General features: G+C 42.7%; 1 protein-coding gene across 4 annotated transcripts in view; it reads right to left on the bottom strand.

The window, feature by feature from the left end:
• Positions 1-10,961, bottom strand: part of LOC117360706 — a 205,139-nt gene extending 194,178 nt beyond the window's left edge. The window contains exons 1-2 of one of the 4 annotated variants that reach the window (XM_033944957.1): positions 10,918-10,961; positions 10,752-10,825 (exon numbers count right to left, since the gene is read on the bottom strand). In XM_033944957.1, coding sequence (XP_033800848.1) covers positions 10,752-10,825; positions 10,918-10,938 — 95 coding nt within the window. In that variant the 5' untranslated portion in view covers positions 10,939-10,961. Of the gene's footprint in view, positions 1-609; positions 934-10,751; positions 10,826-10,917 lie in introns of those variants that run through there. The other 3 variants (XM_033944948.1, XM_033944971.1, XM_033944965.1) reach the window with 3 other exon arrangements.
• Positions 10,962-13,927: the final 2,966 nt, after the last annotated feature.

The following is a 13,927-nucleotide window of genomic DNA, read 5'->3' as shown; positions in this document are numbered from 1 at the left end:
AAAAATACTTCTCAGTTTAATTCAGGTGCTTTCATTAAACTCAGTTCATGTCAGATGGCCAAATATCTAGTAATTCACAAAAATAACTCTTGTACAGTAAAGTTCTCAACAGGTCAGATTAGAACACATTTTCCATGCTCTGGCAACATTACAATCTTCTCAAAAAAATTTTTTTTTTTAATCCAATCTGTGGGGGTTTTTTCCACACATTTCCACAACAACAGCCCCACCCTGGGCCTACTGGCTTGTACTACACTCCAGGAGAGCAAAAATAAAACAGAAACAAAATAGAGAAGTTTATTCCCACTCTGCAATGCTTTAATATTTTAGTCTTTTCCAAAACAGTTCTAGATAAGCAGTTCTGACCACAGGAAAAAAAAAACACAGGAAAAAAAATCCAAACAATCTTTTCCTTTTTCCCTGGAACCCACCTGAGTTCAGTCCTACAGTTTTAAAGTCCAGTTCCTGTTTTTTAGCCACATCTCTGGGCCACTCAATCCCCAAGCAAAAACACAAACAAAACAGGCTTTCTTTTCTTCCTTTCCCAGGTGCTAGCACAACACACAGAAAAACAAGCTATAATAACTTTCAAATTAGGAAACTTCCCACCTGACGTGCTGTGGCTACAGCTCCATGCCGTCCTCCCTCTCTGGTTCCAAGGGTGAGCTACTTTCCTACTGCACGGTGGCATCTGGGCAAGTTTCCTCTGTAGGACTCTCTGACTCTGGGCTGACGTCCTCCATTTCCCCCAATCAGCCAGCTGTTGTGGAAGAGTCTTCAAGGGTTCCCTGCTGCTTCCTCAGCTTCTCCTTTCTCTGGGTTCCCCTTTACTTGGCAAGCTATCAGAGATAAAGGGCCTTTGCATTACCCTGCCCCACCCCCTCTGCTAATTCAGGCAGAATCTTAAAGAAACCATCCACCTTTTACCAAGGGTTCTAAATCAGTGGTTCCCAACCCTGTCCTGGAGGACTACCAGGCTAATCGGGTTTTTGGGATAGCCCTAATGAATATGCATGGAACAGATTTGCATACCTGTCACTTCCATTATATGCAAATCTCTCTCATTCATATTTATTAGGGCTATCCCAAAAACCTGACTAGCCTGGTGGTCCTCCAGGACAGGATTGGGAACCACTGTTCTAAATACTGCCTCTTAAAGGGAGAGGAATAAACCTAGGGAATTCTGGGAGTTGTAGTTTTCTGCACTGGGGGCACTTCCAGGCATAATCTCTGCTTAAAGGCAGTGACAGGGTCCTCCAGGGCACTGAATAAAGGATCCCCACTGCCCTGCCCAGGGTCACTGTCACAAAATAATAATAATAATAACTTTATTTTTGTATACCGCCATACCCAGGGAGTTCTAGGCGGTTCACATCAATTAAACAAAACTTAATAAGAAATTACAATAAACTATCTTTACAAGTAAAGAAGGTATTGGAACAAAATTAACAAGAAATTACAGTTGGTCATGGTTACAGTTGATCATAATTACAGAAAAATGAGGTGATAAAGATGGGCATGCGAGGGGGGGGGAATGAGTAGGTCATTGGAGTTAGTGAGATGGGGGAGATCTAAAAGAGGGGGGAGGGGACCGGGCGAGTTGGGTCGTTTGAGGGAGGGGAGAGAGAAATGGAAGAGATGGGATTAGGGATATTGAGCGTGGAATAAAAGCGTTTTGAGTGTTTTTCGGAAATCAAGGTAGGAGTGGGCCTTGAGCAGAATTTGGGCTAGCCAAGTGTTCTGTTTGGCTGCCTGGAAGGCGAAGGTTTTGTCGAAGAACCTTTTGAAGTGACAAAGTTTTAGGGAGGGGAAGGCGAAAAGATTGATTCTGCGGGAGTTCTTTTTGTTGCAGTTCAGGATGAAATGAGGGGTGAGGTAGCTCGGAGATAGCCCAAAGACAGTTTTGTAACAGAAGCACGCGAACTTGAATAGGATTCTAGATTCAAGGGGTAGCCAATGTAGTTTGTGGTAAAAAGGGGTGATGTGGTCCCATTTGTTTAAGCCAAATATAAGGCGAACGGCGGTGTTCTTGATAAGTTTCAGTCTCCTGATGGTTTTCTTCGTGGAGGCCAGATAAATGATGTTGCAGTAGTCTAGGATGCTGAGAATGGAGGATTGAGTCAACAGGCGGAATGAGGTGTCGTCGAAGTATTTTTTTATGGTGCGTAGTTTCCAAAGAACTGAAATGCATTTCCTGACCGTAATATCAGTATGTTTTTCCAGGGATAGATGTTTGTCTAGGGTGACCCCCAATACTTTTAAGGTTTGTTCGATGGGGAAGGCCATACCTTTCACTTGGATTGTGGTGTCTTTGATTTTGTCGTTGGGGGTAGCTAGGAAGAATTTGGTTTTGTCAGGATTTAATTTTAGTCTGTGGGATAGCATCCAGAGTTCTATCTGAGTAAGTGAGCTTGAAAGAGAGGTGAGCAACTCTGGAGAGAAGCTGATTAGTGGGATGACTATTGTAATGTCATCTGCGTAGATGAAGAATTTGAGCTTGAGGTTTTGCAGTGAAGGATCCCTAGCTAGCTGACATAGCTGGGTCACGTTGTAGATGAAGAAACTCCATTTTAGATCAGTGGGTCATAATTAGTACAAAGAACAACCTGTGACTCCATTTTATTGCTCTGAGAAATCACGTATGCATGCAGGCCTGTTCTATGTATCTGTCTTAAGTGCCAGGCACGGCAAGGAGGCAACAGGATGTTAGCCTGTTAGTTAGCCTTGATGTATAGATTATAGGATGGATTTATGGTTTTGTTTTTCTCTCTTTTGGTCAGAGCTGGTTTGGACTGGTTAGGACCCTATATAACTTTTGTGTCCGAGATCCTCGGGGTCTTCTGTTTATGCAGCCAGTTCTGCCCAGAAGTCCAGCATATATGCTTGTTTAATAAAAGCCTTTTTAAATCTCTTCAGTCTCTGGCTCAAGTCTCTGCACTACTAACGGAAGGCCTTATCCTAAAAGGTACCTTCATTTGGCGCAGCCGAACAGGGACTTGATCTACAGACTTGAGCCTGTTTGGCACGATCGTCTCCCTCGGAGGATTTCAAACCTTGCCTCCTACGAGACCCGTAATAGCCGGCATTAGCCTGATGGTTGATCAGGAACGGTTTCTCGTCGAAGACAACGGATTGCACCTCGAGAAGGAACAAATCGGTGGAGATTTCTGGCTCCTGGTTTTGTTGTGCCGGTACCGGACCTGTCTTGGTAAGTGAGAAGTTGATTCCTTCTCTATCCTGTCTCTATCTCTTCTGTCTAGTAACTTCTTAATCTGTTGTGAAGCACAGAGAGGTATATAGGATTCTGGTTTCTGGAAATTGGAACTTTTGTTGGGTGCATATATAGATTGTATAATATGGGTCAGAACACCATCGAGCCCCTTCAGATCATGCTTAAACATTTTACAACCGCCTTTTCTGGCGATTATGGTGACCCTAAGATGGCAAAGTCTACCCTCACTAAAAACAACAAACACTAGTGTTTGGCTTTAGGGATTGCAATGTATTTTGCCTATGATAAATAAACTAAGGTATGCTCATTAGTTCTGAATTGGTTCAGGCTTTTACACAGTCATGCTTGGACTGGATTAACTCTCCTCATCTTATGGTTTAGCACCATTTAGATCAATTCAAAGCAACAAAACAAACACCCAAACATTTTCCCTTTGCCCTATTGCTTTTCTTCCATCTATGTCCTCTTTCCTTTCCTCCTTGAAGTTCTTTTTTTTTTTTCTCTCATTGTTTCTTATACGTTTAATTCTGGGTTTGTAGAGGTTTTTTTTTTTGTAATTTTGTAATTCTTTACTGTTTTCTTCACCCTTATTTTTATTGTTGTCCGAGGCTTAGTATTTGGAATTTAATCAACTTTTTGTCATACTTGTCAAATTAATAAAACAAAAGCTCTGGGGACACCTGACAAGACACAGAGAACAAGAAATTGGTGATGTTGAGAAATTACCCGGGAAGATGGAAATAGCATTTAGGTTGGAAACCTGGGAAAAGTTGGTAAAGCAAGCCAGCATGATTGTTTTGCCGAAAGTTGCAGACAGGATAGTGTAAGTTGCTTAACAGGGTAAAATGCGTGTGGATCTAGCCAGAATTAAGAATGTGAGTTCGCACTGATGAACGAGAATAAGGACTGTGATTTTAGATATATGTTGCGTGCAGTGGATTTGTTACAGACAGTGAGTAATTTAAAGAAAGTTGAGCCAGATAGTTTACGTGTTCTCGCAGTTGTCAAAGTGTGTCTGCTGGTAATAAAAAAAAAAAAAGAAAAAAAAAAAAGCAACCGTTTGTCAGACATGTGGGGTTTGTGTTGGGCACATCCCTGCCTTTGTATCCCAGTGTTGGGGGATTTAAAGTACAAGACTAACAATGATAGAGGTTAAGTATCCATATTTTTCTGAAAATTGAAATATTTGCTAAACATGGGCTTGATAATTCAAGTTCAAGTTTCAAGTTTTATTATTATTTGATGAATCGCCTATACAAACATTCTAAGCGCTGAACAACAACAACAAAAAAACATTTTAGAGGACAAACAATTTTAAGACACAAGTACAAAGTTAAATAACAAAGTTTTTAAGAGTTTTATAAAAGAGATAAGATCTTTTTCTTTTCTGATGTATAGTAGCAGTGCATTCCACGTTTGTGGCGCTGTAACAGAAAACATGTAATTTCTTCTTGTACCCACAATTTTTAAGGAAGGGACAGTTAATAAGTCTTGTGATGATGATCGTAGAGAACAAGGGGCATAATAAGGAATGATCATTCTAGACATGAATTGAGGCTCATTGAAAGCTAGAACTTTAAAAACCAAGAATAATATCTTAAAAGTAATTCGGTGGCTAATAGGTAGCCAATGGGACTTAATCAATAGCGGTGTAATGTGGTCAATTTTTTTTTTTCCCTTTATGAATGAGTTTTATTGATAACGGATGGATTGAGATTACTTCTTTTGTGCTAACAGTCTCCCTTGCTTTCCCGTATTGTGTCTTTATCCTGGTGTTCTTTATGAATTCTTTCTTCCCATGCATGTTTGTATAAAGTGTTATTATCAATCAGATTCTAAATACAATTGGAAACAGAAATACCTTTCAAATAAACTTGGTAGCTCAAACTCCAGAGGAAGGGGGTAGTTATTATGTAAGGACAGTGCAGACTAAAGTAGCTACATCTAGTCTGCAGCAGTGCCCACTCCTCAGAGTGTAGCGGGACCCAGGTGGCAGACAAGGGTTCCAGGTCTGCCTGCAGGGAACATGGCTAAGTGACCTCAGGGGTGGTGTCACGTTAAAATGTCTCTTCTTTGTCTTCGCAGTTATACATACAGAGCTGTTCTGGACCTGTTACAATGAGCCTTTTTCTACCCAGAGAAGGAGGACAATGTTCTGCTTTCAGTAACCTTGAAATGACCTTGCACTTAACATTTAACATGTTTCTTTTTTTTCCCTTTGAATTGACATTGCCATACTTCAGAATACCTCTATATTTAACATTGTACACTGTATCTTACTTTACCTAGTAAGTTTTGCTTATCTTTCAAGATTGAAGCACACCCTAGCAGTTGCGTCCCTGTCTGCCTTATGAATGTAATTGGCAGGGCACCAAGCCAGAGTGATTACATTCTTACGTTTTCTCTTTCGGACGTTCCAGTAACCATTTAGATGCCTTTTATGATTATGTGATTATTATGCCATGTGCTATATCACACTTTACTTTGTCACTGTGTGCACCCAATTATGATTCGTGCTATGATGGATGTTTGTTTTTGTATCACTGTGCATTTCTCTGCAGATCTAAGTTCAGCTCTGAATCCTTGCCAGCTGGAAGAAAAGTTCCACGCCTTTTGTGTTTTCTATGTTTGTTTATGCCCTGTAATCTTTGTGTTGTCTATCTGTTTGGTTTGTGGGGTACCCCAGGGAAACCAACTATACCATTGGCCATTTTTGGAGATTTTTCTCTCCCTTTTTGCATTTTTGTTTTTTTCCTATCTAAATTGCCTTTCTAGCTGTTCACGCCCACGCTGTCCTCTGGCGCCAGCGCTCCTTCCTCACCTCCTCTGGATCCCCTATCCAACACCACCAACTCATCCTGGACCTTTTGGATGCTATCTTGCTACCCTCCAAAGTTTCTATCATGCACTGCCGGGCCCACCGTCGTCTCCGTGATTTCATCAGCCGCGGTAATGCCTTGGCTGACCGCTCGGCTCGCCAGGCGGCCCTCCAAGGTCCGCCCACACCCCCTCTTCTGTTATCCCTTTCCTCCCCTCAACCTTTCCTTCATTCCCTTTCCCCCAGTACACTGACCCCGAGCGCAAGTGGGCCACGCAGCAACCTGGCCATTGCACCCTCCCATCCGGATGGATTACTATACCCTCCTCCCACACATCCACCCCCCTCCTGTACGTCCCTAAACTCCTGGCCCTCACTGTTGTCCAACGTGCACACGATTTTTCTCATGCCGGTAACCCAGCTCTCCGCACTCTTCTCCGACAGAATTTCTATATCCCGAATCTCTCTCAACTCATCTCCCATGTCCTATCCCCATGCAAGTCCTCTCTACAGATTTTACCCACTTGCCCCCCTCCCATGGGTTCCGTTACCTCCTGGTTTTCATTGATTCCCACACTGGGTGGCCAGAGGCCTACCCAGTGCGCACAGAGAAAAGTAGGGAAATAGTAAAGGCTTTACTCCGTGACATCATCCCTCGCTATGGCCTGCCCCTAGTGATTGGCAGCGATAATGGCCCCGCCTACATATCACAAGTCACACAAGCTGTCTCTCGGGCTCTGCAAATCACCTGGAAATTACATGCGGCCTATCACCCCCAGAGCTCTGGCCAAGTTGAACGCATTAACAGAACTATTAAAACCCTCCTCGGAAAAGCGGCAGAGGAAAGCCGCCTGCCATGGCCCAAACTGATCCCTTCTGTTCTATTTTGCATCCGCTGTACCCCAGGTAAACGCAATCGGTTGTCCCCATTTGAGCTCATGTATGGCCGACCCCCGCCGATAGTCAGTCTAGACCCCGAGTCTCTTGAACAGATAGGGAACGCTATCACAGACGCAGAGATAAAGCAGCTAGGAAGGACCATTATGAAATTACAGAACTGGGTCATTTCTAGAACCCCGCTGCCAATTACAACCCCTGTCCACCTCTACAAACCTGGGGATCAAGTGTGGCTGAAAGTATGGAAGAAAGAACCGCTGAAACCCCTTTGGACAGGGCCTTTCACTGTCTTACTTGCTTCCCCCACAGCTGTCAAATTGTCCCGCCACGAGTCTTGGATTCACTACAGCCGTGTGAAGCCCGCTGCTGAGTATATTTGTGAAAAAGGGCCTACTGATCTTCAACTGAAAATCACACGGCTGCCCCACACTCTGGAAGAGTAATCACGCACGTCTGATCCGGAGATCTGACAAGATATTTAATATGAACTCTGTTGTATATTTACTGCTTGTGATTTACGTCTTGCCAACATTGTCCATGTCCCCTACCCCTCCCACGCCTGGGTGTGCCCCTTGTGTGGCACTAGTGGACAATGGGGGCAAAACGGAAAATGTTATTAGATTTCAAACTAATTATGAGTGTAAGGGTCAACTAGTGACCCCTGTATGTATATATAACAAGGTTGAATATTCTATATGTAATAATGGAGATTCACAGATCTGTTTCGACCCCAAAGCAACTAATAGGGATACTTGGATAGAGGTCAGGTCAGTCTGGGATCAGGGCCCCCTGATTCAACAAACCCTGGTCACTAATCCCCATGTCCCGGCCTCAGTCCTCTTTGATGCTTGCTATGCCATGGACCAGAACCCCACCTTCCTTGGACGTTGTGGTGCCCTAGCATGGAGGAGGGAATATATGCACAACGATAAATACATGTGCCTGGCGGGACAGAAGCCGTCCCACTGTGAAGGGTCTTCCGAACACTACTACTGTAACTACTGGAAATGTGTATCCTGGGCTACTTGGGGTATGACCCGACTGCCCACCACCCGAGCCATATTATCCAAAGGGTGACTACCTCTGACTGTGGCCTCCAGAACTGTAACCCACTTAACTTCACTATTCTACAGCCGTTTAAATGGAATCTCGATGATAGCTTCCGGAAAGCTCGCTATCTTGTGGGCCTACAAATATACGGTAAGGGAACCCAGCTGGCCCCTGAAAAACTCCATTCTGGCAAAACACTGCATACAGCGTCTCGGACCATCCTTTACCACTCGTGTTGGACACCTGCAGTGCCAATCCTTATGGACTAAAAACAGTACCTCTCAGCCCAGATGGACTTATTGGACCGGAGATCCTAAGTTAAAAATACCCAGACGATGGAATACTACTGGCAATGCTACCACATTAAATGTCTACCTCAACCTGCCTGCTTCTGCCCCTTGGGCTGCACCAGAAGGATACTACTGGATCTGTGGGAAAACGGCATACCCCACTCTACCCTCAAATTGGACTGGAACTTGTGTTCTGGGTACTATCAAACCAGCCTTCTTCCTCCTCCCGTTATCCGAAGGAGAACATCTGGCTGTCCCAGTATTCGATCAACGGGCCCGTTCTGAAAGAAGTTTGGAAATTGGTAAATGGGAAGACACTTGGCCCCCGGAGCGCATCATTGCTGTCTACGGTCCTGCTACTTGGGCTGATGATGGTATGTTTGGGTACCGGACCCCAATCTACATGCTTAACCGCCTCATACGACTGCAGGCGGTTTTAGAAATTATCACCAATGAAACAGCTAGGGCCCTGGGAGCCCTGGCCAAAGCGAACACTATGATGCGTACCGCCATCTATCAGAACCGACTGGCCTTAGACTATCTATTGGCCGCTGAAGGAGGGGTATGTGGCAAATTCAATCTCTCCAACTGCTGTCTACAACTGGATGATGAAGGATTTGTGGTTGAAGAGGTCATAGATAAAATTACCAGATTAGCTCACGTTCCTGTCCAGACTTGGAAGGGTTTTTCTGCTGATATGTTTGGACTCAACTCACTGACTGATTGGGCCTCCAAACCGGGACTCTTTAAAGCCCTCACCATAATTTTCCTGGTATTCTCTGTCATATTTTGTGTTCTTCCTTGCCTGTTACCATGTTTATTGAAAACCCTTAACCGTACTATTAGGACTACGATTGACAAAAGTACCACCGCTCTAGTCCTGGCCCTTTCCTCCTATCACCCAGTCCCCACCTCTGATACAGATGGCCCTGACCTCCCGTAACCCAGCTAGTCAGCTAGCCTAAAGAAGAAAAGTTGGGAATGAAGGATCCCTAGCTAGCTGACATAGCTGGGTCACGTTGTAGATGAAGAAACTCCATTTTAGATCAGTGGGTCATAATTAGTACAAAGAACAACCTGTGACTCCATTTTATTGCTCTGAGAAATCACGTATGCATGCAGGCCTGTTCTATGTATCTGTCTTAAGTGCCAGGCACGGCAAGGAGGCAACAGGATGTTAGCCTGTTAGTTAGCCTTGATGTATAGATTATAGGATGGATTTATGGTTTTGTTTTTCTCTCTTTTGGTCAGAGCTGGTTTGGACTGGTTAGGACCCTATATAACTTTTGTGTCCGAGATCCTCGGGGTCTTCTGTTTATGCAGCCAGTTCTGCCCAGAAGTCCAGCATATATGCTTGTTTAATAAAAGCCTTTTTAAATCTCTTCAGTCTCTGACTCAAGTCTCTGCACTACTAACGGAGGGCCTTATCCTAAAAGGTACCTTCAGCAGGAGGTTTCCCAGGGAGGCGAGGCTCCCCGTAGGTATAATAGAAGTGAATGGGAGAACCAGGAGCGCACATCCCTGCTCATCAGAGCGGGGATGCGGAAGCCTGTGGACTGTCAGCGGCGCACGTGGAGGATCGCTCAGTCAGGGTAAGTATTACTGCTTTTAGGGTTCCTCTCCACAATGTCCCTTTAATGAAGGTTAATTATTAGATACATACAACCTCTATATTAGTGATTTTCAAATTTGGGACCTGCTCAACCTTTTTTTTTTTTTTGCTCTTCAGCCAGCATTAGTGTTTTTGCGGCCCCAGCCAATTTGTTTTCTTACAATGCGGCCCAGGGAAGCCAAAAAGTTGAACACCCCTAGTCTAATGCAATCCTGGGACATAACGATAAGCCAACTGCTCCCTTCAGGGTCCTTGCGCTGTTCTTTGCTTTTGGAGGATATGCAAAACTCATGAGCTCAGGGAGGCCTTTGTGTTCCTTCTCCATAAGGGTCTAATAAGGAGGATCCCTTCCTCCCTGGAGATGATCCAGAATAAAGCATACTTTCACTACTTAAGGGAAATTTTTCCTTTTAAAATCTGATGCAAGTCAGATTTTAAAAAGCATCCAAGACTTTCCACATAGATGTGTTATTTGAAAACCGTCCCCAGTATCTGTACTGTATATTAAAAAGTGCACTCATTGGTAGACTCAAAATAATTATGTATATTTGAAATATCGTAAATAAACTGTTTCTCAACAGTTGCTGCTTATAAGCACGAGTACATTGTATAGCAACAGGTTTCAAGCACAGACAATGAAAATACAACTACCTATATAACTAGTTCCACAGTGCTGGATAGGGTGTTATTTATAGATCTGATAAAAACAAAGAGTTGTCCTAGAATAAAGTACAGTATGTACCTTGAAATACAAGCAGGCTAAACTAGTGCATGCTTCTATATCTATATGGATGAGGGGAAACATTTTCAATGCCTTCTGAAATTGTAGTTCTTTTTTTAATTTCCTGTTACCTTTTCATTGATAGAAGTATCCCACATACATGTTTGATGGCGTTTGTGATTGCACAGAACCTCCGGTCCTGTCTCTAAAAGGTGGAAATAAAGAAAATGTTAAGCATTCAGTGAATAGATGATTCCCTTGGATGTAGTCAACATCTGCAGGGTAGCAAATACTTACCCTGACTTGGACCAAAGTCATTTTTCTTTTCTGTCAGCACTGTGCTGTTACATTAATAACACTCACGTTGCTAGGAAATTGTTTTCTCCCTCCTGTGATAACAGGAATAGGGAGAGAAGGAGGAGTCCTGTCATGCTTCACCTCACCACCTCCTGCAGTGGGGTACTTGCAGCTTAGGTGACAAAGGTTTCTTTTTCTTGCGGTTTAGCAAAGGCAGTCCTCATGGGAACCATGCAGTCACCACTGGCAAAAACTTGCAGACTGAATCACTCACTGCTCTTTGATTCAATCAGAATTTGTCCACAGAGAAAACCACAGTTATGAAGCACAGTAATATAAGCCCTGTATCACTCATTAATGGAACTTCTGCTTTTGAAATGCTACAAACAGCCCTCTGCATTTTCCTGAAATCTTCCATGTAGACAGGTTTTAAACTGTGCTACAAGTTGTAATACCTGTTATGAGCCTGGCTCAACTTTTGGTATTTGTTTTTTTGAGAGTGTTTTGCAAGACATAAGTTTTAGCCTAATGCATTCTCCTCTCTACTTTCCTATAATAATTGTAGGTCTGCTTTTAACCTTATGTGTATGCTGTAATGTGATTTTATTTTTTTATTTTTGTATTGATTTTAGATTGGAAGCCGCCCAGGTTTTTATCCTTGGTGCTGGATAGTAGTGCTGCCCGATTCACGATTCGATTCACCGATTCATTTCAGGTGAATCAGTTCGAATCGATTAAAAAACAAAAAAAAATTGGCCTCTCGATTCAGCACTGACCCTCCCCCTTCACCCCCTAAAACAGAATCGGCAGTGCTGCCTCTTGCTGGCTAGCCGCTGCCGCTCCTGCTTTAGAGGGCGAGTGGGAGCATCAGTGCTTCTGTCCGGCTTCCCCCCTGGCCTCCCGGCATCAATTTACCTCAGTTCATCAGCCTGCATAAAATCGCTAGTGTTAGCGATCTTTGCAAGCTGCCATCGGGTCTTCAAGCTGCCTTCTCTGCCTCGGTCCCACCCCTCCTCTGTCATGGTTTTGTAAAAAGAGGGGGGGGAGGTCTTTGCATTGGCTGCCAATTAAAAAGCATTGTGCTTTTAAAGCTGCCGTCAACAATGACATTATCCATTGAATCTGCAAATGAAATATTATATGAAAACATGGTCTTCTACAGCTATTTTAGTTGCTGATCCACAGTTACGGAATGCTTTAGCGCACGCTAAATCGGTTAGCATGCCTTAGTGAAAGGACCCCTAGGTTCTTTAAGATTATGCAATAATTTGAGATTATGTAATAATTTTAAATTATTTAAAATGCTGCTAAAAGCTCATTTGCTTTTAAAAGCATTTTATTAAAATGGATGATCTTTAATAGCAGATTCTTTGAAGTGTAAATTTGTCTTTTCTTGTTTAAAAGAGATTCTGGCAGGTAGCAGTTTTGTAATGTTTGTGATGTATTGATATGATATGCATGTTTCATTGTAATCCACTTAGACATTAAGTGGAATAGAATTTTTTTTAATAAATAGTGTTGACATTTAAAGTGTGTCGAGGGTACGGAACCAAAGAACATTGCCAATAAATTGCCAATTTACACTAGAGTATTACATTAGTGATTTCTATTCCGCCTGTGCCTTGCGGTTCTAAGCGGATTACAAAATTAGAAGAAATCTGGACATTTCCAGGAAGTTTACATATCAAGTACATATCAGGTAAGAATAACAATACATTCAGGTTATAGAAGATTATTACATAACATTGAGGGAAGAAATATTCTGGTTACAGATGGAGGTTCCTTGTTTAGGTTTCTGAATATATTTTGGGGATATGGTTTGAAGAATTGGCTAGTATGATCATTTCCAGAGCGAGAAACACTTTCTTTTACTTTCAGCTAGATCTCTTTTGTTGGAATGTGCTCTCTTTCTCAAGCTTATTCCCATTTTATGATTAAGTTATGGAATGGGATTTCTCCTTCTGTAAGATTGACTAATACAATATAATACAGTGTCTTATGTACTGCAATTTTTTGCAAGGAATCTATACGGTTTACAATCAAGTTACAAGTTCTTAAGTTACATTGTTAGGAGGAGTATTGGTTTAAGACAGGGATAGGCAATTCTGGTCCTCGAGAGCCGGAGCCAGGTCAGGTTTTCAGGATATCCACAATGAATATATATGAGATGGATTTGCATGCACTGCCTCCTTGAGATGCAAATCTATCTCATGCATATTTATTGTGGATATTCTGAAAACCTGACCTGGCTACAGCTCTCGCGGACCGGAATTGCCTACCCCTGGTTTAGGAGGAGGGGTGAAGAGTAAGAAAGTGACTATAGTGAAAAAAGATATGTTTTTAGTTTATTCCGGAATTCAAGGTAATTGATGGGTTGTCTTAGAATGTATTTGCAGTTTGTTCCAAATGAGAGGCCCCTGGTATTCAAAGGTAATTTCAAATATCTTCTTTCGCCATATTTGTTGAGATGGGAAGGATAATTTGTAGCATTTCATAGTGCGTGAATTGAAGGATGAATGTGAGTTTAATAATCAGAAGTTAGCCTGCATAGTTCACAAAGCAATCTATGGAGAGAACTCGGAGCAATTATTTTGAACTGGATTCTTTTTTTTCCATCAGCAGCCAGTGTAGTTACTCTACTAGTGGGCTTGCCCTCTCATATCTGCTTTTTTTGAGAATTAGTCTTGCTGCTATGTTTTGTAGTAGTTGAAGTCTCTTGCATTCCTTTTCTGTAATGCCACAGCATAGTGAGTTGCAAAAGTCCAGGTATGGTATTAGGGCAGATTGCGCTACTGTCCTGAAGCTGGTTTCAGTCAGGACTGGTCTTATTCTGAGAAACGCTGCCCACAGGATGAGAAAACTCTCAGAGACTTTGGGTAAAGTAAGACTGGTGAAATTAATTTACTTTTTGGCCAAAAAGGGTGCCCTCTGCACAGACAAATGGCATGATGGACACAGTTGGCATAGTACATTCATTGAATATGTAGCAAGTACAATCTTTGGTTAGCCC

The sequence above is a fragment of the Geotrypetes seraphini genome, chromosome 1 (genome assembly GCF_902459505.1).
Source record: "Geotrypetes seraphini chromosome 1, aGeoSer1.1, whole genome shotgun sequence".
Taxonomy (NCBI): Eukaryota; Metazoa; Chordata; class Amphibia; order Gymnophiona; family Dermophiidae; genus Geotrypetes; species Geotrypetes seraphini.
Note: the sequence above shows the minus strand (reverse complement) of the source record. Positions and strands in the feature narration are given on the sequence as shown.